Source organism: Eulemur rufifrons, chromosome 14 (assembly GCF_041146395.1).
Source record: "Eulemur rufifrons isolate Redbay chromosome 14, OSU_ERuf_1, whole genome shotgun sequence".
Lineage (NCBI taxonomy): Eukaryota > Metazoa > Chordata > Mammalia > Primates > Lemuridae > Eulemur > Eulemur rufifrons.
Window position 1 is genome coordinate 36,401,815 of NC_090996.1, and position 20,106 is coordinate 36,421,920.

The window sequence follows — 20,106 nt, forward strand, 5'->3', positions numbered from 1 at the left end:
ATATGGCACAGCCGATGTGGCCAGCAGGGAGGGGACAGTGGGTCAAGGACCTCAGGGGCACAAGTTGAAGGACGTCTGCCCTGAGGTGGGGCCTCCTCACCACCTGGTGCAGGGGGTGGGTGTGTGACAGACAAGGCTGGACTTGATCAAACCTTTTTTCTAAAATGCATACTTTTAAAACCCGAGAGGAAATACACTACAATGATAGTAGACCACGCATGTGATTGTCCCCATTTTTGCTAATCCAGTGACCATAAAGTGGCGTCTTATCATTGTCGTATTTGTACTTACCGAGTGCTAGTGTGCTTGAGTGTTTCTTAACTGTATTCATTGCCCACCTGGGATCCCACCTCTGCAAACCACCCAGCTGTAGCACTTGCCTGTTTTTCTATTGGGTTCTCTGATTTTTTTTCCCCAAAATCCCTCATTAATTTTATATGTTGCAGATATCTTTTCCCTGCCTGTGACACCGCCATGAACTCTGTGGGGCTCCTCCGATGGGGAAGAGTAAACAAATCTTTGAGTAGTCAAATCCATCACTTTTACCTTGGTAGCCTTGCTGGTCATAAGGATGGACAATAGTCCACACTCTAACAGTCCTTAGAGGATCCAGTTATCCACAGAAACCTCACAAGTGGATCCCTGCCTCACATCAGATGCAAAATAATTACAGAGTAATCAAGACATAAAGGTAGAAAGCGAAACTTTAACAATTTCAGAAAACAAAATATCTTTGTCCTTGAAGCAAGAAAATTTCATCTTTTACAAGAATAAAAATCACTTCATGTGGCTCACTGCAAATGAAAAGAAAAAGAAATAAAAATCACAAACCATTAAAGGAAAAAATGATTAAATACATTAAAATTTTAAGCCTTGCAAAACTGTGGAGATAGAAATCAAATCACTACGGGCCGGGAATGGGAGAGTTTTTGGAATGAAGGACCTGTTCTATGACTTGATTGTAATGGTGGTTCCATAACTGTATGTGTTTCTCAAAACTCACAGAACTGCACACTACAGAGGATAATTTTTACTGTATGTAAATTATACCTTAATAAATTTTTTTTAGTTAAGACTTCTGTTGGACAAAGACAAATCATAGACTAATGTCTTGGCCTTCTTGGGTTGCTATAACAAAACATCAGACTGAGTTACTTAAACAACAGACATTTTATTTTTCATAGTTCTGGAGGCTAAAAAGGCCAAGATCAAGATGCCAGCCAGTTCGGTTCCTGGTGAGTCCCCACTTCCCAGCTCGATGATGGTCACTGTCTTAATCTGTTTTCTGTTGCTTATAACGGAATACCTGAAATTGAACAATTTATAAAGAAAAATTTATTTCTTATAGAGGCCAAGACGTCCAAAGTCAAGGGGCTGCATCTGGTAAGGGCCTTCCTGCCGGTGCGGACTCTGCAGAACCCTGAGGTGGCACAGAGCAGCACAGGGCAAGGAGCCAAGACGCTCACTCAGGTCTCTCTTCCTCCTCTTCCTCTCACTGGCACCCAGGCTGGAATGCAGCGGTGCCCTCATGGCTCACTGCAGCATCAAACTCCTGGCCTCAAGTGATCCTCCTGCCTCAGTCTCCCGAGTACTTGGGACTGCAGAAGTGTACCACCATGCTGGGGTTTTGTTTTTTTTTTCATTTTTTGTAGAGATAGGGTCTCACTATACTGTCTAGGCTGGTCTCAAACTTCCGGCCTCCAGTGATTCTCCCACCTTGTCTTCCCAAAGGGCTGGGATTACAGGTGTGAGCCACCACCTCTGGCTTCTCTTCCTCTTCTTGTAAAGCCACCTATCCCACTCCCCATAACCCATTTTTCCAGTCCCCTCTTACAGGCCTTACCTATCAATACTGCCACATTAGGGGTTAAATTTCAACAAGAGTTTTGGAGGGGACAGATATTCAAGCCATAGTAGCCATCTTCTCACTGTCCTCGTGCCAGAGAGAGCAAGCAGGCTCTCTGTTGTCTCTCCCATAAGGGCACTAATCCCATGGAAGGGCCCCGCCCTCGTGAGCTCATATGCCTAATTACCTCCCAAAGACCCATCTCCAAACATCATCACATTGGTGGGTAGGGCTGCAGCATGTAAATTTTAGGGTAACAACTGGGAAGAGATATTTAGAATGGATGTAACTGACAAAAGATTCATTTCTAGAATACACAAGGAATTCCTCAAAAACCAATAAAAGAACAGCAACCCAGTAGGAAAACAAGCAAAGAATACAAATAAGCAGTTCATATTCAATTCAGAAATTCAAATGGCTGATGAGCGTATAACAAAGATGCTCAACCTCATTGGTAAATCAACGAAATGTGTAAACACAGCACTTGGCAGGGAGTAAAAGTTGTCTGGTAACACCAGAGAATGTGGGTATTTGGCATCACCAACACAGCCGAAGGTCTGACTGCTCTTCAGTCTGGACTCCCCCTTCTCAGTCCCTACTCGGTGCCCGTGTTCACAAGGAGACAGGAAGAGCGTTCCCTACATGCTGGTTTTCACGTGTCCCTGAAGGAAGAACTGAATCCCTTCGGTGTAGTCTACCGAGAACGAAGACCACGTAGCAGTTAGATGAACAAACATCTGCACACGTGGACCTGCGCAGACTGCTCAACCCGCGGGGTGAGAAAAGCAAGTCACGGAATAACAGATACCATGTAATACCATTTTTGCAAACTTCAAAAACATAATCAGGCCGGGTGGGTCACGCCTGCAATCCTAACACTCTGGGAGGCCAAGGTGGGAGGATCCCTTGAGTCCAGGAGTTTGAGGATGCTGTGAGCTAGGCTGACGCCACCGCAGTCTACTCAGGCAACAGAGTGAGACTGTCTCAAAAAAACTGGGGACAACCCAAATGCGTATCCACAGGGAAATGAACCAACAAACTGGTACATCAAACCATAGACGACAACTCAGCAATAAAAAGGAATGAATTATCGATACACACAGCATTGTGGATAAATCTCAGGATGATAATGTTCAATCTGGGAAGCCAGACAAAGAGTGCACACGGCACGGTCCCACTCATGCAGACTGACCTGTGGCGACAGCAGGTCCTGCGGCCACTCGGGGTAAGGGGACAGACAGGTGGGAGGGAGGGGTCTGGGGGCCAGGGAAGCACCCAGCAGGTGCTAGGCACACTCGTGGCCTTGAGTGCACGGAGGGCGCACACGTGTCAGCACTCATCAAATTACACATTTCACGTATGTGCAGTTTATCACGTCATTATACGTAAATAGAGCTATAAACAAAAACTACCTGCCAAACATTTTTAATTTGCAACTTTGAAAACTAGACTAAAATTTGTATTCGGTAAGCACCTTGGCGAGCAGTCAGATTTAGGCCCAGATCACTCTCCCCAGTGGTCCCCGGCCGTCGCGAGCAGAGCCTGACTTGTGTTTACTGATCTTTTATTCAGTGGAGAAGGACTTTTAGTCTCACCTTCAAATTTGGTAAAGTACATTTCTTAGAGTAAAAATAGAACATGAGTTTGTAAGGCACCATTTAACTCCTCCTGACTCAGCCAGAGGGTTTGAAGAATTTCTTATTTTAACATTTCACTCTGAAGTTGCTAGCACCTGCTTCCTGTCTTCCCGACGACAGCGCATCTCCAGCCCCCACCGCGCCTGGAGTTCTTCAGAGCCCCCCTGTGCCCACCACACCTCCCCAGGCCAAGCTGGGGGCGGGGGCCGGAGCCGGCAGGGGAGGTCTGCGCAGGGAGCAGAGCTCCCTCAGCCACCTGTCACCTTCCAAAGAGGTGAAGCTCCGGGTCACATCATTCTCCCCACTGTGTAAAAATTGTCCAAATCGCATGTGATGATCGAAGAGCTAAAAGTTAATTCTTCACATTTCTGACAAGCATTTCTCACTCCTTTGACAGACACCTGTCAGGGACGATCTGCCGTCTTCCAACTGTCCTTTCGGCTTCCCAGGTTCCGGGCACCAGGGAGGCAGACCCAAGACCCCTTGGACCACTGGAAAGGAACACAGACGCAGGCTGAAAACACAGTGCGCTGGGCGACACTGGCCTGGAGCGACTTTGGGTGGTGTGAGTCAGCACTGGTGCCAACTCGTGTTCTAGAAGCAGCCCCTCGCCAAGCCCGTGGGTGGGGGCTTGACTGCTGCAAGGCAGGCTCGGTCTGTCCCAAAGGATAAGGACAAGATGATGTGGGGGTCAAAGGACCTCAAACCTCACCACTGAGGAGGCTCTTGGGGGCTCACCGTCTTGCTCGCTGCCTCTGTGCCACCAGTGAGTCCCCGTGCGAGGCAGCGAGAAGCCAGGAAGCCGGGCAGGCACCAGCCCCTCCCCAGCAGGGTAGCACACACTCACTTCTGTCCCCAGCACCCATGGACAGAGCAGGTGCGTGTGCACACTCGGCTGGGGGACAAACGTCCAAGCGAGGTTATCCACAGCCTGTGTCCTCTGGCCCGTTGGGGTGGCTCAGCCCTGGCAGGTACCAGTGCCCAGGCTGGGAGGGAAACAGAGGAAGGCAGTGGGGGGGCCGGGGCGGGGAATGAGAGACACACGGGGGAAACAGCCAGGCCCAGTGGCAGGGAGGGTCTGGCCTGCGGGAAAGCTGACTGCAGGGGCTGCAGCACACACGCGTGCGCGCGCACACACACACACACACACACGGCTGCAGCACACACACACAGACATGGCTGCAGCACACACACACACACACACACACACGGCTGCAGCACACACACACAGACATGGCTGCAGCACACACACACACACACACACACACGGCTGCAGCACACACACACAGACATGGCTGCAGCACACACACACACACACACACACGGCTGCAGCACACACACAGCTGCAGCACACACACACACGCGCGCGCACACACACACACACGGCTGCAGCACACACACACACACACGCGGCTGCAGCACACACACACACACACGCGGCTGCAGCACACACACACACGCGCGGCTGCAGCGCACACACACACACACACACGCGGCTGCAGCACACACACACACACACACACGCGGCTGCAGCACACACACACACACACACACACGCGGCTGCAGCACGCACACGGCTGCAGCACACACACACACACACACACACACGGCTGCAGCACACACACGGCTGCAGCACACACACACACACGCGGCTGCAGCACACACACACACACACACACGGCTGCAGCACACACACGGCTGCAGCACACACACACACACACACGCGCGGCTGCAGCACGCACACACACACACACACACACACACACGGCTGCAGCACACACACACACACATATGCGGCTGCAGCACACACACACACACACACGGCTGCAGCACACACACACACACACACACACACGGCTGCAGCACGCGCGCACACACACACACACACACACACGAGGCACAGGCTCCAAGGCCACGGAAGGCCGTGCAGATGAACGCCCCCAAGTTATCACTGTTCACTCAGGCCGCTCTCGGGTTTTCTCGCTTTCTGTATACACAAAGATCGGCACACGCGGACGTCCACTGCGTCCTGTGGGTCACAGTGACGCCTCAGGAGTAAACGGCGCGGCTCACAGCAGAGAGAGGGTGAAGCAGCCCCGTTCATCTGTTCACTCAACACACAGGGCACACGACACAACGCTTTTTAAGATGTGCATCTGCTCCCTGCAACACGGGTGAAGACGTGGAAAGGGGACTGAACCCCGTACCTCCTCTGCGGTGGCTGATGTTTTTAGCCACAGCTGTCAAAGGATGGAAGTTAAACACCTTCATCCTCATCAAACGGGGAAGCTCAGAGTTGGCAGCTTCCACAGCTCAAGTTTCGGAAAATTCTCTGACCAAGGTTCACATAGAAAAAGTGATCCTTCCTTTCAGGCAACCCAGCATTTCCCACGTTTTCGAGATACGTTGTATTTGAAGAGGATTTTGGAGACTGTTGATGTGAATGGGGACAGCCTACGGCTGTGCCGATTGCTGTGGTGTAAATGCCACCACCACGGCCAACGACAGCTCCGTGAGCCCGAGCGCCACTGCCTCTCCTCGCTGTGCACACCTGGCCCTTCTCTCCCTCACCTGCCTTCCCCAGCTTCGTGGCGGGCAAGTGACACCTGCCGGGCCAGCCTGTAGCCATCCTTCTGGGTGGGGGACTCGGCCAAACAGTGAGGCCAGCTTCTTGCAGCCAAACTGACAGCCACATCCACACGATAAACACGGACTTCACTGTGTCTGCACGAAAAGGCTTGGTCCTGGCGCACCTGCCTCTCCTGTCCTCCTGGAGGGTGGCACTCCCACGGGCCCTGGCAGGTGGCCGTTTTTCTCAAACCCGAGCTCCACGCCGCACACCGTTCCCACCGCGACTGCGCATCCCGGACTGCAGAGGCCACAGAGCCTGGCTGTCGCGCCCGACGCCCGTTCCAGACGCAGGTCGGCAGACAGGCTCCCGGCGCAGGCCGGGCGATTCGCTTCCAGAGGGTGCACTCGCGCAGACGTGGACCGTCCGTGCAGCCAATTCCACGCCCAGGGTGCACCGAGTGTCTGGTGCTGCCTGTGGCTGTCAGTTTTCAGTCGCGTGCTTTGCTAAGCCCCAGAGGCCACAGCTGGGTCTGAGAAGGCTGAACAGGTTGGACGCCAGGTGCGCTGCGGATGTGGCCCCGACGCGCTGGGCGGGAAAAGGACCTCGGCTAAACTCTGACTGCCGTGGGGTCGCCACAGAGCTGCTGCTGGCTAGTGCGTGCTTCCTACCTTTGACCTCGCCTCCCGGGTGACCACGGCTGCTCCTGCTTTACAGGGGAGGCCCACGTGTTGAAATGCAGCCCCCTAGAGCTGACTCAACAGTTGTAAGCTTAACACTGTGTCTGCCAAGGTGCCAAACTTCTCTCCCTTTCTCAGGAAGTAAGGCCTGAGAACATTTGGGATTTGGGAGAGCAGTGAGCTGGGAGTGTGGAAAAACAGAGTGGGGACCACAGGGCCCAGCCTCCCTCCGGCCTCCCGCTCGCCCTCCTGTGTGCAGAGGGGCTGGGCCATGTTCACAAGAGGAAGAAAGACAAGGCAGCAACCAGCCCGAGGAGAGCGGTGACCAGCGGGTGGGCAGAGGAGGCCTGGCTCGTCCTGGGCCATGGCCCCCAGGCCCAGCCGCATCTCGGCAGGTGGCCTCCTGCAGGGGAGCAGGTGCCCTGCCTGAGGACCGGGCCTTCTGGCACCAGGCGGGAAGAGTGTTACAAACATCACAGAAAAAGGCAGGAAGGAAACACAACCCCAAGCTCTAAGCGACAGTATCACCAGTGATTCTCTTCAATCATCTTCTTTTTCCTTTTTAAAAACTTATGCAAAGCCCCATGAATAGATATTTTTATATTAAAAAGAATTTTTTTTTTTCCCCAGAAAAATGCGCCTTCTGGCAAGATTGCAGGAACTGTGCGTATGCAAACTGCAACTGCAGAAAGAGCAACGTGGCACTTGTGGGCCGGCCTGGGGGCCGTCCCCAGCTCCTGGCAACTCAGACAAGCACCTCAAAGTTCCAACCAAGGAACGGAAAACAAGGCACAGGATCCAAGTAACCCCTCGGGCCCTGGACCCAGTGAACAAAGGAGGGGCTGGAATTTCCCGATGCTGCTGGTCCTGAGGGAAGGTGCCGGTGACAGGGACCAGCCACCCGAGGGCCTGGAAGGTGAGCCCTGAGTGACCGGGACCAGCTCCTGTGGGGAGGCCCCCGTGGCAGTCCCAGGCGGGCGGTGAGCCACCCCAGCCTGTGTCACTGGAGGCTGACGTGGAGGGTGCCCCCGTCCAGCCAGAGGATCCTGTCCCCCACCACGCATCCGAGTGAAGGGGCCCAGGACACGGGGCCTGGCAGGTGACTCAGATGCGTCCCTCCAGCCTCTCTGGTTTGACTTCCCCGAGGACACAGACTGCCCAGGGCCAGGAGCGAGGAAGGGGAAATGGAGCATAGATGCCCCAAGCCCTCCACCTAGGGCAGGCAGGAGCTGCCGAGGACACACACTGCTCACGTGCAGGGAGGGAGGCCAGCCCGGGGGGCTGGGGCTGGGCAGGCCGGGGACACCCCAGCACCTTGGCTGTACCCCCACTCCCAGCTGGCCCTCGGTCAGACGCCCACATGGGCAGGGCCACGGCCGGGCTCCCCGCCTGGTCGCTCCTGCCCCAGAGGTGGGGCCGTGGGGCGGGAGAGTGTGGAGACAGCTCGGTCCCTGGAGGAAGGGCTGGACTCAGGTTTGGTGCTGGGCTCCACTGGGGGCATCCCAGAGCTCAGGAGCAGGCTCAGGGCGGCGGCCCCTTCCGCACACTTCCGCCGCCTCAGCCTTCCAGCGCTGTCAGAAATGCCAGCAGAGGCCTGGGTCACAGGGCCCAACTCCCACACAGGCTGGGGGCCCTGTCTGCCCACGGGGCAGCAAGGATGGGGACCAGGGAGACCACCCCCCTGCAGAGACCTGCCCTCCAATCCCACAGCAGCCCAGCAGGGCGAGGGCAGGAGCGTCAAGGACACAGGTGACGCCGGGACACTCACCTACCTAGAGCTTAGCAGAGAAGGATCCGAAATCCGCCAGCCGCCTGACGTCGTTTGGGAACGTCAGCCAGGCCCCACCGTCGACCACCAGCACAGCCCCTGTCACGTAGGAGGCCAGCGGGCTGGCCAGGTAGAGCGCGCTGTGGGCGATCTCCGTCTTGTTCCCCAGCCTTTGCAGGGGGCTCGCCAGGACCTTTGTATTCACGCTGGCCTGGGGGCCACCTGGAAGGCAGCAGGAGGTCAGGCCCCTGTGAGCCCCAGGAGCCCCACACCCCGAGCCAGCACCTTCCCCAAGCCACATCTGGGGACAACGGGCGCATTCAGTGTCACCAAGGCTTAGCAGAGGAGTGCAGCTGCCAAGGAACCAGCACAGGGCTTTCAACATGCACCTGCCAAGGTTCTGGAAGCTTCCATGGGCAGCCTATGCCCCAGGGGAGGATCCAAGGGAGGCCCGCGCGCCCCAAGAGGCTTACCCAGGCGCCGAAATCCCTCTGTGCCACTGATGGGGCCGGGGGCAAGGCTGTTGACACGGATGTGCTGGGGGCCCCACTCCACAGCCAAGTGCCGCGTCATTGCGTCTGCGTGGAAGGGAGATTGCCGTGAGGGGAGGATGCAGGGCCACTGTGCCTTCTGGGGTGGCCCGAGTGTGGGTGGGGGCCCAGGGCCTTGCCAGGCCTCCCCACTGCCCACAGCTGGGCCCGGCTTCTCCTGCAGTTGGCTGGCCTCCAGGGTGGTCAGGAGTGGGGCCCACAGAGAACCCAGGCGGCAGGCCGGGTGCCCCTACCCATGGCTGCCTTGGCTGAGCCCGCATGCACCTGGAGCACCTGGCCCCGGTACCCCAGGGTGGCAGTGATGTTCACGATCACCCCTCCATGGTCCTGCAACACAAGGGGCGGGCGGGGACAGTGAGCCGGTGACCAGAAGATAGGAGGCTCCAGCCGGGAGGACACCTACCCGGAAGAACTTCTCGTAGAGCACGCGGGACACGTTGAAAGTGCCAACGGTGTCGATGTCCATCACAGTCTTGAAGGCGTTGAAGGACAACGCGCCAGCAGGGCACAGGAAATTCCCAGCTGCACCTGCAGAGTAAAGGGGACAGCAGGGGTGCTGGGGCCTGGGAGAGGGATGCCAGGAAGGCGGCGGCCCTGCAAGGGAGGGCGCAGGAGGGAGCCCGTGTGCCCTGCAGGCAGGTGGAGCCCATGGACCCTCAGGGTGCTCCAGGCTGGACAGGGAGGAGACCCTGCACTCGGACAGGACAGACAGGATACCATGGGTGGAACTGTGTCCCCCAAAAGACACTCTGACGTCCTGACCTCTGGTACCTGTGAATGTGGCATTTTGAAAATAGGGTCTTTGCAGATACAACCAAGTTACAATGAAGGCACACTGAATTAGAGTGAGCCCCAAATCCAATGACCAATGTCCCCATCATAAGAGAAGACGCAGAGACACACAGGCCACGTGACACAGGCAGAGGGCAGAGCGATGCGTCTATGAGCCAAGGACAGCCGGCAACAGCGGAGCTAAGATAAAGGCGTGGAACAGATCCTCCCCTAGAGCTTCGGAGACCACGGCTCTGCTATCACCTTGACCTTGGACTTTCTGGTCTCCAGGTCTGAGAAAGAGGACATTTCTGCTGTTTTAAGCCACACGGGTTGTGGCGCTCTGTTACCCCAGGAAACTAGTGCACGGAAAACTTCTAAAAGAGAATTTCTGCAAGTGAACGTTAATGCAAACTGTGGACTACAGTTAGTAGTGACAGATCGATACTGTTCGTCAACTGGAGCAAATGCAAGATGTTACGGTAAGGAAAACGGGGGAGGGTATACGGAATTCCACGTACTACCTGCTCCACGATTCTGTAAATCTTAAACTGTACTAACAAAATAAGGTCTATCGCTTTCCTTCCAGGGAGAATTTCAGGACCCGAGGTACCCTGGGCCGGTGTCAGTCACGTCGCGGGCAGTGGCACGAGTGCAGGCTGTGCTGACCCGACACCTGGAAGCAGCAGAGTCTGGCCCGAGACAGAGCCCAGAGCCTGGGTCTTCGCCTCCGGTACCTGCAGCCGCTGCAGCTGTGCCTGAGGTGGCACCTAGGTTCTCTGGCACAGTCCCATGCAAGGACCAGAGTTCTGGGGCCTCCAAATGATATTGCTGACCTGCCAGAAGCCCCCCAGCCTTGCTCAACACTGACTCACAGTTAATGAGAATGTCGATTTTGCCGAACTCCTTTAGTGCCTGGTCCACAGCAGCCATGATGGCTGGGGGCGCTCGGACGTCCATGGACAGAGGGAGGCACCGCTGGCCAGTGGCAGCAGCTAGCTTCTCGGCAGCCTAGAAGCCAGATAAAAAGACACAGGGGGACAGCACAGCAGCCTCAGCCTGGAGGAACAGCCTTCAGAGTCCACGAGGATGACCTGTCCAGGTTCTACCCGGACCCTGGATTTGCTGCCAGACCCCACTCTGGGAAGCCCGGTCTCCAAGTGGCCCCTCCCTAGAGCCACGAGCCCTGGTGGGTGTTTGTAAGACATCCCACGCTCTCTATCAGCCCCCTACCCCTGCCCAGAATCCTCCCTTTGTTCTACCATCACTGGTCAAGGGCAGCCCCACCTGAATTCCCATCCCTGCCAGAGGTGGCACTGGTGAGATTCTAGGCTGGGTCAAGGACCCAGGTGGGTGGGACACCTTCATAACCCTACTAAGCCCAGAGATCTCTCTGGTGGCCACATTACCCCCCAATATGAGGGCCCCTCACAGGACCCAGTAATCACTTCCCCAAAGCTCCACTTGAGAGAGGAGAAAGTTCTGGTGTCACTATCCCCTGGACCTCAGCACCCTCCTAGCCCAGGCCCAGGGGCCCCCACAGCTACCCGTGGATGGGGCCACAGGAGAGACCCTCACCATAGACACTCTTGGCAGGCTCCGGCTGGCGATGACTGTGTGGCAGCCATGCCTGCAAGACCAGACGGCAGGTGTGAGGACAGCAAGGGGTGAGGGGCACTCCCGGGTGGGCTCCTGCCAAGCACTCTAGCAGAGACCCCACCCCAGAGTTTCTGAGCCCAAGTCAAGGGCAGAAGGCACGGCTGGCAGAGGGCATGGGCTGAGCAGGGCTCAGCAACTGTGGAGGGACCTCAGGCAAGTGCCATTGTTGCCCACCCCGGGGTTTCTGGGTGGGCCCCTGTGGCATGGGGTATCCCAGTCACACAGGTGCAGACCCCACCCTAAACACCTTGTGCATGCAGAGACAGCTGTGGCCACAGATGCAGCCCAACATCTGCCCGGGGTCTGCTTTGTCCCCCTGGCTCAGCCCCACATGCCTGAGCCCCCTTCCCCCCGTGGAGTTGGAGTGAAGGGCACAGAGCCCGTCCTGAAGCAGGGTGCCTCCCCTGCCCCACACCCTGACAAATGCAGCCTCACAGTAACAGCAAAGGCAGCTACTGCCTGCTAAGCAGGTCCGTGGGAGCTACAATAGCCCAGCTGATCCTCACAACGACCCTGAGCATAAATGGCCAGGCTCTTCTTGGAGAAGCAACATGCTCAAAGCCCCAGCTTTAAAGACAAGTCCACCCAACCTCTTTCTGTGGGACTCACCTCTTTGGTATTTAAAGCAGGGGCACTTGGGGGAACCGGGGAAGGGTCCCTCTCCCCCAGCCTCAGCCTAACTCTGGGCTTCTGCCAGGTAGGGTGACAAGTTGCTAACCCCAGCCTGAGGTCACAGAACTCTGCACGGTAGGGGGGTCTGATACGACCCACCCTGACCCCAGCTCTGTGAGGCCCCAAGACCAGAGCCACACAACCTCCACTGGCCTCTAGGAGACCCCAGAGTCCAGCCTCCCCGCTGGGCCAATACCTGACCTCTCCCCAGGCCCGCCAGGAGGCACCTGGACCCTGCTGGGCAGGCGGGGGACGTCCACGCCCCACCCCTAAAGTTCCACCAGCCACCGAGCATCTTGTCCAAGGAGCCCAGGATCTAGCAGGGGCACGGAGGGGCCCCAGAGCAGTGCTCACCTCATGAAAATCTCAGCAATCCGGAACCCAATCCCAGAGCCACCGCCTGTGATAAACGCCACTTTGTCCCTGAAAGCAGAAAAAACGAGGCTCTTTAAAAAGATCGCTGTTACTGTAATCCTAGCTCTCTGGGAAGCCGAGGCGGGTGGATTGTTTGAGCTCAGGAGTTCGAGACCAGCCTGAGCAAGAGCGAGACACTGTCGCTACTAAAAAAAAAAAAGAAAAAAGAAAAAATACAAAGAAATTAGCTGGACAACTAAACATATATACAAAAAATTAGCCAGGCATGGTGGCGTATGCCTGTAGTCCCAGCTACTCGGGAGGCTGAGGCAGGAGGATCGCTTGAGGTCAGGAGTTCAAGACCAGCCTGAGCAAGAGCGAGACCCTGTCTCTACTAAAAATAGAAAGAAATTATCTGGCCAACTAAAAATATATATAGAAAAAATTAGCCGGGCATGGTGGCGCATGCCTGTAGTCCCAGCGACTTGGGAGGCTGAGGCAGGAGGATCGCTGGAGCCCAGGAGTCTGAGGTTGCTGTGAGCCAGGCTGACGCCACGGCACTCTAGCCCGGGTGACACAGCGAGACTCTGTCTCAAAAAAAAAAAAAAAAAAAAAATCGATGTTAACTGAGGGGGGCAGGCAGGTGGCCACGGACGGTTCTGACCCTCCCAATTGGGCACTTCCGCCCGGTCGGAATTGTTGACAAGGAACGTGCAGGACTTTTACAGGAAGAAAAAAAAACTGCTTTTCAAAACCTGGTATTTCTGGGCTTTCTGGGTCTTCAGGAAAAGTGACTTCAACCTAAAACTCTGTTCAGAAAGTGACCAGGCGCGACCTGCTTTCAAACGCACGAGCCGTCGCCACCCCGACCCCACGGCGCGCCGCGGCGGGACAAACGCTCACCGGAGCAGGTCCGGGTGGAAGAGGTGGCGGTACTCAGGCAAGCAGGAGTCGTCCTCCACGTCGGGCGGCGGCTGCGCCATAGCGCTCGGCGCGGCGGGAGCAGCAAGGACCAAGGAACCCGGGCCGGGAACGGCCTCGACCTTCGCCCCCGGCGCTCTTCCGGGACAAGCCCCACCCCGCGCCCGCCCCCATGGAGGCCCCGCCCCGCCCCCCACGCACGGCATGCTGGGACTGGTAGTCCCCGCGCACGGCATGCTGGGACTAGAGGTCGGTCCGGGCTGCGCGCGCGGCGGGCGCAGGCGCAGGCGCAGTGCGGTGCGGAGCGCCGGGTCCGACCCCAGCGGCCTTCACTGAGGCGGGGCGTCCGCGCCGTGGTTGGAGCCTGCTGGCCGCATCGGAAGCTCCTGGTTCCCGCTGTGAGGCCAGGCTCGTGCGGCGACCGGGGCTTCTCGGCCTCCGCCACCGCCGCGGGCCCAGCCGTGCTCCTCAAACTCCGAGTTGGGGAGTCTGAGCCCGTCGCCCCCGCACCTCACCCTTCCCCGTTGCACAAATACGGCGAAGGGAAGGGAAACTGGCGCCGGGAAAGCAGAGGCAAACGAGGAGGGCCTTTCCCTCGCGTGGCCGTCCTTAGTGCCAGTTCCCCGCATGACCGGTTTGGTGGCCAATAAAGGGCCGCTGGCACTTCACCCGCGCCCCACGTGGCGAATCAGGCAGTGGCCGATGCCCTGAACCCGGGACCGGGCAACCGTCATCAACACGTCAAAAAGTAGAGTAAGTGACGCCCAAGTTGGCTTCAGCAGGTGTAATGATAGGCAGGGCCTGCTACCTGTGCTGAGGGCCCGGACACACCTGTAGCGCGCAGGACCCAGGGGTGGGGTGTGGTGTGTGTGGTGTCAACGCAGCGACAACTGGATGCCAGGCTGCTCCCCTGGCTTTGGGCCACATGAGGCCACAAAGTGGGGGAGGTCTGTGGTCACCAGGCTCATTCTGCCCTGGGGGCTCTCAGCCCCCACGTGCCCCTTCCTGCCGGCTCCAGCTGCAGCCTCCCGACCGCTCAGGGAACACCTGCTCAGGGAACGCTGCTCCTGGGACAGCACCAACCCTGGGGCTGAGCCTGTATTCCCCCAGATCTCCGGCTGGAGGTCCCTGGACCCTTGCCTGGCTCATACGTTCAACAAAGTTGTGGATCCCTTCCTGAGTGTGCAAGACAGCTTCATTTTTATTATTTATTTTTGCTTTGAGTCAGAATCTCTGTTGCCTGGGCTGGAGTACAGTGGCATGATCATAGCTCCTTGCAGCCCCGAACTCCTAGCCTAAGCGAGCCTCCCACCTCAGCCTCCCCAGTAGCTGGGACTACTGGCGCATGCCACCACACCAGGCTAGTTTTTCTTACTTTTTTTTTTTTTTTTTTGGTAGAGATGGGGTCTTGCTGTGTTGCCAGGCTGGTCTCAAACTCCTGGGCTCAAGTGATCCTCCCGCCTCAGCCTCCCAAAGTGCTGGGATTACAGCCACCTTCATTTTTAAACTGCTTACAACTTGCATAAAAGCATCATTTCTACCTCAGAGATGGCAGAAGTCAATGTGACTTCATAATGAGTGCACCACCCCCATGTCCAGCACAGTGAATTTTAATATCTCCGCTTTGGGGGAGAAGCAGTTACACTACCCACCTTTGAAGACACCCCAAAGGTTGTCTGGCACTTTGGTACAGAAAAGATTTGGTCCAATCTTATGCTGGTTGGGATACAGAAAGGCACGTAAAGCTGGTGGCTCAAACTCCTCCAGGCTGGGGTGCAGCAGGTAAACAAGGAAGTGATTTGGGAGACGGGTATGGGCGTGGGCTTGAGTTCTTGGTGACCGAGGTAGTTGGTCCTGGTTGGACGCTGGGGTGGCCAAGGGCAGCCTGAGCCCTCAGGCTGGGTACACGCTGCTCGGATGGCCCCCGTCTGTCCAGTTCACCAGCTCACTGCTCCGGAACCACAGCTGGATCTCTCTCTGGGCCCCTTCTATGGAGTCACTGGCGTGGATGATGTTCCTGTGCCAGGTGGCAGGAGGGAAAGGTAAGGCTCAGGCTGCAGTGTGCACCTCGGGGGGTCCCAGGGTCCCTCCTGTACTCTCCTGTTGCCCTGTGTCTAGGGGAACAAGCCGGGTGATTGTGCAGAGGGGAAAGAATAACAGGGGACTGGAGACCGGGTTCCAGCCTGGCCTCAGCCTCTTGCTGACAACCTCCTGCACCAGCCCAGACCCCAGCGTGTGGGCACATCACTTCCCCCCAGCTGTCCCACGCCAGCCCCTAGGGGTGTGTGGCAAGTTAGTCAGATAACAGGCAATGACGGCAGAGTATACACACAACACAAAGCAAATGCTTCATCTCCTACGTGCAGGAAAGGGTTGCGAAGAAAGCTCCAGCGACATAAGCTGTGACATCCCACTGTAAGTTTTTGGGCTTCACCTTCAGTACAGCAAGACACCCGGGTCTTGTGATCTGCCTTAGGAACAGGCCGTCACCCCAAACACTGGCCCTCCTGGCCCCCGAGTGGGCAGCTGAGTGTGCCAGGGCCCCATACCTGCTGATGTGGATGCTGAAGTCTCCCCGGATGGTCCCAGGGGCGGCCTCTGCCGAGTCAGTGTGTCCTATCATGGCCCTTGAGGCACGGACCACATTGTACCCTTCCCAGACCTGCAGCAAGAGAGAAAGTCTGGGGAGAAGTCGAGAGAGCCAAGGGCCCTTCCTTTTGCTTGGGGGAGGACACACCTGCAGCCCCTCCACTGCCCCTGGCCGCCATACCATAGCCACTACTGGCCCGGAGCTCATGTAGCTGATGAGGGCTGGGTAGAAGGGCTTTCTCCTCAGGTCCTGGTAGTGCTCAGCAAGGACGCTCTCAGGCGCCTGGGTGGTATGGGGGAGGGGTAAGAGGAGCCCCCAGAGAGTAAACTCCAGGCACTAGACAGGTGGCTGTGGTGCCCTGACCTCAGAGCACCTTGAAGATAACACCCGCATGGGTCCCCAGCCACAGAACAGATGCCTTCCCACCCGCTTCAACTGCCAAAGCCAGGACATTCCCCTGACGCTAGCTGAGATGTCCCCTCCGGGACACCCACCAGCCGTGAACCCTGGTACCTGCAGCATCTTCATCCCTACCAGCTTGAAGCCCCGCCTCTCGAAGCGCTGGATCACATCCCCAACCAGCCGCCGCTGCACCCCATCTGGCTTCACCGCCACCAAGGTCCGCTCCCGGGTCCAGGAGGGCCCTCCTTTAAAAGAGGAGGGTTCAGGGCTGCTGCGGCTTCACGCTTCCATGTCCCCCCGACCTGGGCTCCTCTGCCAGGGCCCAGGCAGCACCGGGCTTCAGGGTGTCTGCCTCTACCCAGGGCAGCTGCGGAAGAGACAAGTATGGTAGCCAGAGCCAGAAAGTGCCCCCGTGGCACTGCCTGTTGGGGATACCCAGGGCACAATGTCCCCGGGTCTTCTAGGCTGTCGGAGGGGCCACAGATTCGCTCAGGCAGTGGCAGAAGCTGCCGAAGATGGAGCCAGCTTCCCCTGCCAAGACACCTTAGCCTGGGGGCCGGGGAGGCACAGCCCGCTCGGTGACTGCCCGGAGGCCTGGAGATGCTGCACCACTCTGGCCTCGATTTTGACTCCTGTCCCTCTACGCGATGGCATAGACTCGGCCTGGACCTCAGACCGTCCTCCGGATCTGAGGTGAAGGGATGGCAGAGACCCAGGGAAAAGTGCACTTCTCCCACCAGGTGGGCTCTGGGCACAGGGACAAACGGGCCTGAAGACGGGGAGGGCAGGTAGAGGGTTCTTGTCTGCAGCCAGCAGACTCCAGCAGGCTCCTTCTCTCACACCCGGCCAGGCGGGAACTCTGCCGCTGGGGGGTCCCAAGGCCAGCGCTGCGCTCTGCCCCGGCCTGTCTCCTCTGGAGGGGGCACTGCCAGGGAGCCAGGAGGCAAGCTCACCCTCCTGCAGCCCCAGGCCACCCCCAGAGTGATGCTGACCCTCTAGCATTAGGTCCAAAGTCAAATGCTGCTTTTGAAAAGAGCCCAGACCTTGGATGTCCCACAAAAAGAGTGGACAGAACCAAAGGAGAGATGGCCAGTTAGGGTCCAGGCAGGCTGCACGTCTCTGGCCTCACCCCGGGAGGGAAAATTAGCCACAGCTCATGCTGAGTAGCAGGCAGGCAGTGGATGCCGCCACAGGCCTTCAGGACTGAATGAGGCCCATGCGAGGAACCCCCTGGCTTTTTGTTCCCCCCAAACCCAGTTCACAGGGGTCCCCCTTCGAGCCTGGGGGCTCTGCCGCCAGCTGCTCTGTGCCTGGGAGGATGGCAGTCACTTGTGAGGGCCATGAAGGAACATCGTAGTATCTGGCTCTCAGAAAGCACCCTGCGAGTTGGCGAGAGGGCCAAGCGGATATAGGGCCTGGTGTCCACACTCTGGCCTAACTCGGCGGGAGAAGGCCCAGCCACAGCGGCTCCCGGGGAGTGCTCTGCTGGGGACGGCCCCTCCAGGAGACCCCGGCCAAGGGGACCTCCATCACCGCCCTCTGCGGCCTCGTGGCCTTTGGCTTTCAATCGTTCCAGGGCCCTCGGCCCCAGCCGAACCGAGGCACCCTGGGGAGAAGGGCGGCAGGGCCCCGGCCAGGTGGGACGGGAACTCCGGGGCGGGGGAGAGCGCCGGTCCGAGTCTGCGCCTTCAGACTTGGCTGGACCCCCACCCCCGGCCTGCCCGCCCGCACGTGCGCGAACAAAGGCCGAGCGGCGCGCCCTCCCGCCGGCCTCCCGGGTCGTCCGGCCCGACTCACCCGAGCAGGTGCGCGCGAGCAGGCCAGGGCCCGGGGCGCGCAGGCCGCAGCGCAGCCCCCGCAGCGCGGCGCGCCCGAAGAGGCCGCCCATGGCGCGGGGCGGAGGGGAGCGCGGCCAGGAGCGGGGACGGGAGGGCGGTGCCAGGCCCCAGGCCCATCCTCCGGCCCCGGCCCCGCCCCGGCCCCCAGCCCACCACGGATCTGCCCGCCCCGGCCCCGCCTCCTGGCCCCGCCGCGCTCGGTGTCTGCCCCTGCACCGCCGCTGACCCTGGCTCCAGGCCCGCTGCACCAGCAGAGCCCGGGGCTCACTGGCACGTAGGAGTGTTGTGGGGTTTTTTTTGAGACAGGGTCTCGCTCTGCTGCCCAGGCTGGAGTGCAGCGATGTTATCACAGCTCACTGCAACCTCCCACTCCTGGGCTCAAGCATCCTCCTGCCTCAGCCTCCGGAGCAGCTGGGACTACAGGTGCCACCACGCCCAGATACTTTTTCTTTTTAGTAGAGACGGGCTCTCGCTCTTGCTCTGGCTGGTCTCGAACTCCTGAGCTCAAGTGATCCTCCTGCCTCGGCCTCCCAGAGTGCTAGAATTACAGGCGTGAGCCACCGCTCCCAGCTGTGGGAATGTTTAATGTCGATTTGTGTTGAAATCAGAAGAAAAAACAAAAAATAATGAATCCAGCTGGGATTATATTCGTCTTTATACCAATGCATCATTAAATAGCTCTTAAAATATTTTTCATGGGGGAAGGCCCCTCCTAAATCCTAATACTGCCCTGTTGGCAGGGTGGGCGTCTGCAGAGCCGTCTCCTTCTCTGGGACCTGGGCTCCCTTGGAGATGACACCGTCCTAAGGGAAGGGCACCAGAGGGACCCGACTGTCGGAGGCAAGGTTAGACCAGGGTTCCTCAACCTGCCCTGAGTCCGTGAATTTGAATGGGCAGAAACTCCACCTTCATTGCCTACTGGCCTCCAGTGTGTCAGTGAATGTGACGGACCGGCCCTGCTCCTGGATTCAGGCTGTGACTTTCCACGAACAGAAATCACAGGTACAATAGTGTTGGGTGTAGACGCCAAGACATGCTCCTGTCTGAAATAGGGCATCTCCTGCTAGGTCTTTCTTAATGAGTTTTTAGAAAAACATGGATTGTTTTTGCTGCCACTGTGAATGGAATTGTTTTCTTAATTTCATTTTAAATTGTCCACTGCAGGTGTACAAAATGCAATTGATTTCCGTATATTGATCGTGTAACTTCCAACCTTGCTGAATTCATTTGTTCTAATAGTTTTTTTAATTGAATTTCTTGGGATTTTCTACATACAAGATCATGGCATATGGGAATAGAGATAGTTTTACTTCTTCCTTTCCAATCTGGATGCCTTTTATTTTATTTTCTTGTCTCATTTCTCTGGCTGAAATCTCCTGTACAATGTTGAATAGAAGTGGCCCTCTTTTTCCAGTGTGTTAGGTGGGAGGTTAGGTTATTGGTTTGAGAGCTTTCTTCTTTCTTAACTTCCGGCAGTAAGAGCTATAAATTTCTGCTTCAGTTGCATTACAGAAGTTTTGACATGTTGTGTCTTCATTCTCATTTATCTCAAAGTATTTTCTGATTTCCCTTTTGAGTTCATATTCCTATATTCTGAAAATTACAAATCATTGTTGAAAGACATTAAAGATGATCTAAATAAATAGAAAAGCATTTCACATTCATGGATTGGAAGTCTTAACATTGTTAAGAGGGCCGTTCTCGAACTGATCAGTAGGTTCAAATCAATCTGTGCCAGAATCTCAGCTGAGTTTTTTGTAGAAACCGACAAGCAGATCCTAAAATTCAAAGGACCTGCAAGAGACCCAGAATAGCCAGAAATTTCTGAAAAAGAACAAAGAAGAACTT

At 57.0% G+C, this 20,106-nt stretch overlaps 2 protein-coding genes across 20 annotated transcripts; both read right to left on the reverse strand.

The window, feature by feature from the left end:
• Positions 1-746: 746 nt before the first annotated feature.
• Positions 747-13,574, reverse strand: DECR2 (2,4-dienoyl-CoA reductase 2). Of its 17 annotated transcripts, none has more exons than XM_069487201.1 (9): positions 13,411-13,574; positions 12,508-12,576; positions 11,401-11,452; positions 10,698-10,833; positions 9,455-9,579; positions 9,285-9,378; positions 8,974-9,078; positions 8,505-8,722; positions 750-794 (listed from the first exon to the last, which is right to left on the reverse strand). In XM_069487201.1, the coding sequence occupies exons 1-8, from the start codon at positions 13,488-13,490 to the stop codon at positions 8,505-8,507; spliced, it is 879 nt and encodes a 292-aa protein (XP_069343302.1). In that variant the 5' UTR covers positions 13,491-13,574; the 3' UTR covers positions 750-794. The 17 variants fall into 17 exon arrangements, 16 of the variants coding, with proteins under 16 accessions (XP_069343293.1, XP_069343302.1, XP_069343286.1 ...); XM_069487197.1 differs by lacking the exon at positions 750-794 and adding an exon at positions 1,134-1,306 and having other exon boundaries at positions 8,501-8,722; XM_069487194.1 differs by lacking the exon at positions 750-794 and adding an exon at positions 1,135-1,306 and having other exon boundaries at positions 13,411-13,573.
• Positions 13,575-15,032: 1,458 nt separating this feature from the next.
• Positions 15,033-18,326, reverse strand: NME4 (NME/NM23 nucleoside diphosphate kinase 4). 3 transcript variants are annotated; one of them, XM_069486380.1, is made up of 5 exons: positions 18,218-18,326; positions 16,532-16,665; positions 16,199-16,300; positions 15,978-16,090; positions 15,033-15,445 (listed from the first exon to the last, which is right to left on the reverse strand). In XM_069486380.1, exons 1-5 carry the CDS (start codon positions 18,306-18,308, stop codon positions 15,322-15,324), a joined length of 564 nt encoding a protein of 187 aa, XP_069342481.1. In that variant the 5' UTR covers positions 18,309-18,326; the 3' UTR covers positions 15,033-15,321. The 3 variants fall into 3 exon arrangements, with proteins under 3 accessions (XP_069342481.1, XP_069342483.1, XP_069342482.1); XM_069486381.1 differs by lacking the exon at positions 15,033-15,445 and adding an exon at positions 15,472-15,562; XM_069486382.1 differs by lacking the exon at positions 16,199-16,300.
• Positions 18,327-20,106: the final 1,780 nt, after the last annotated feature.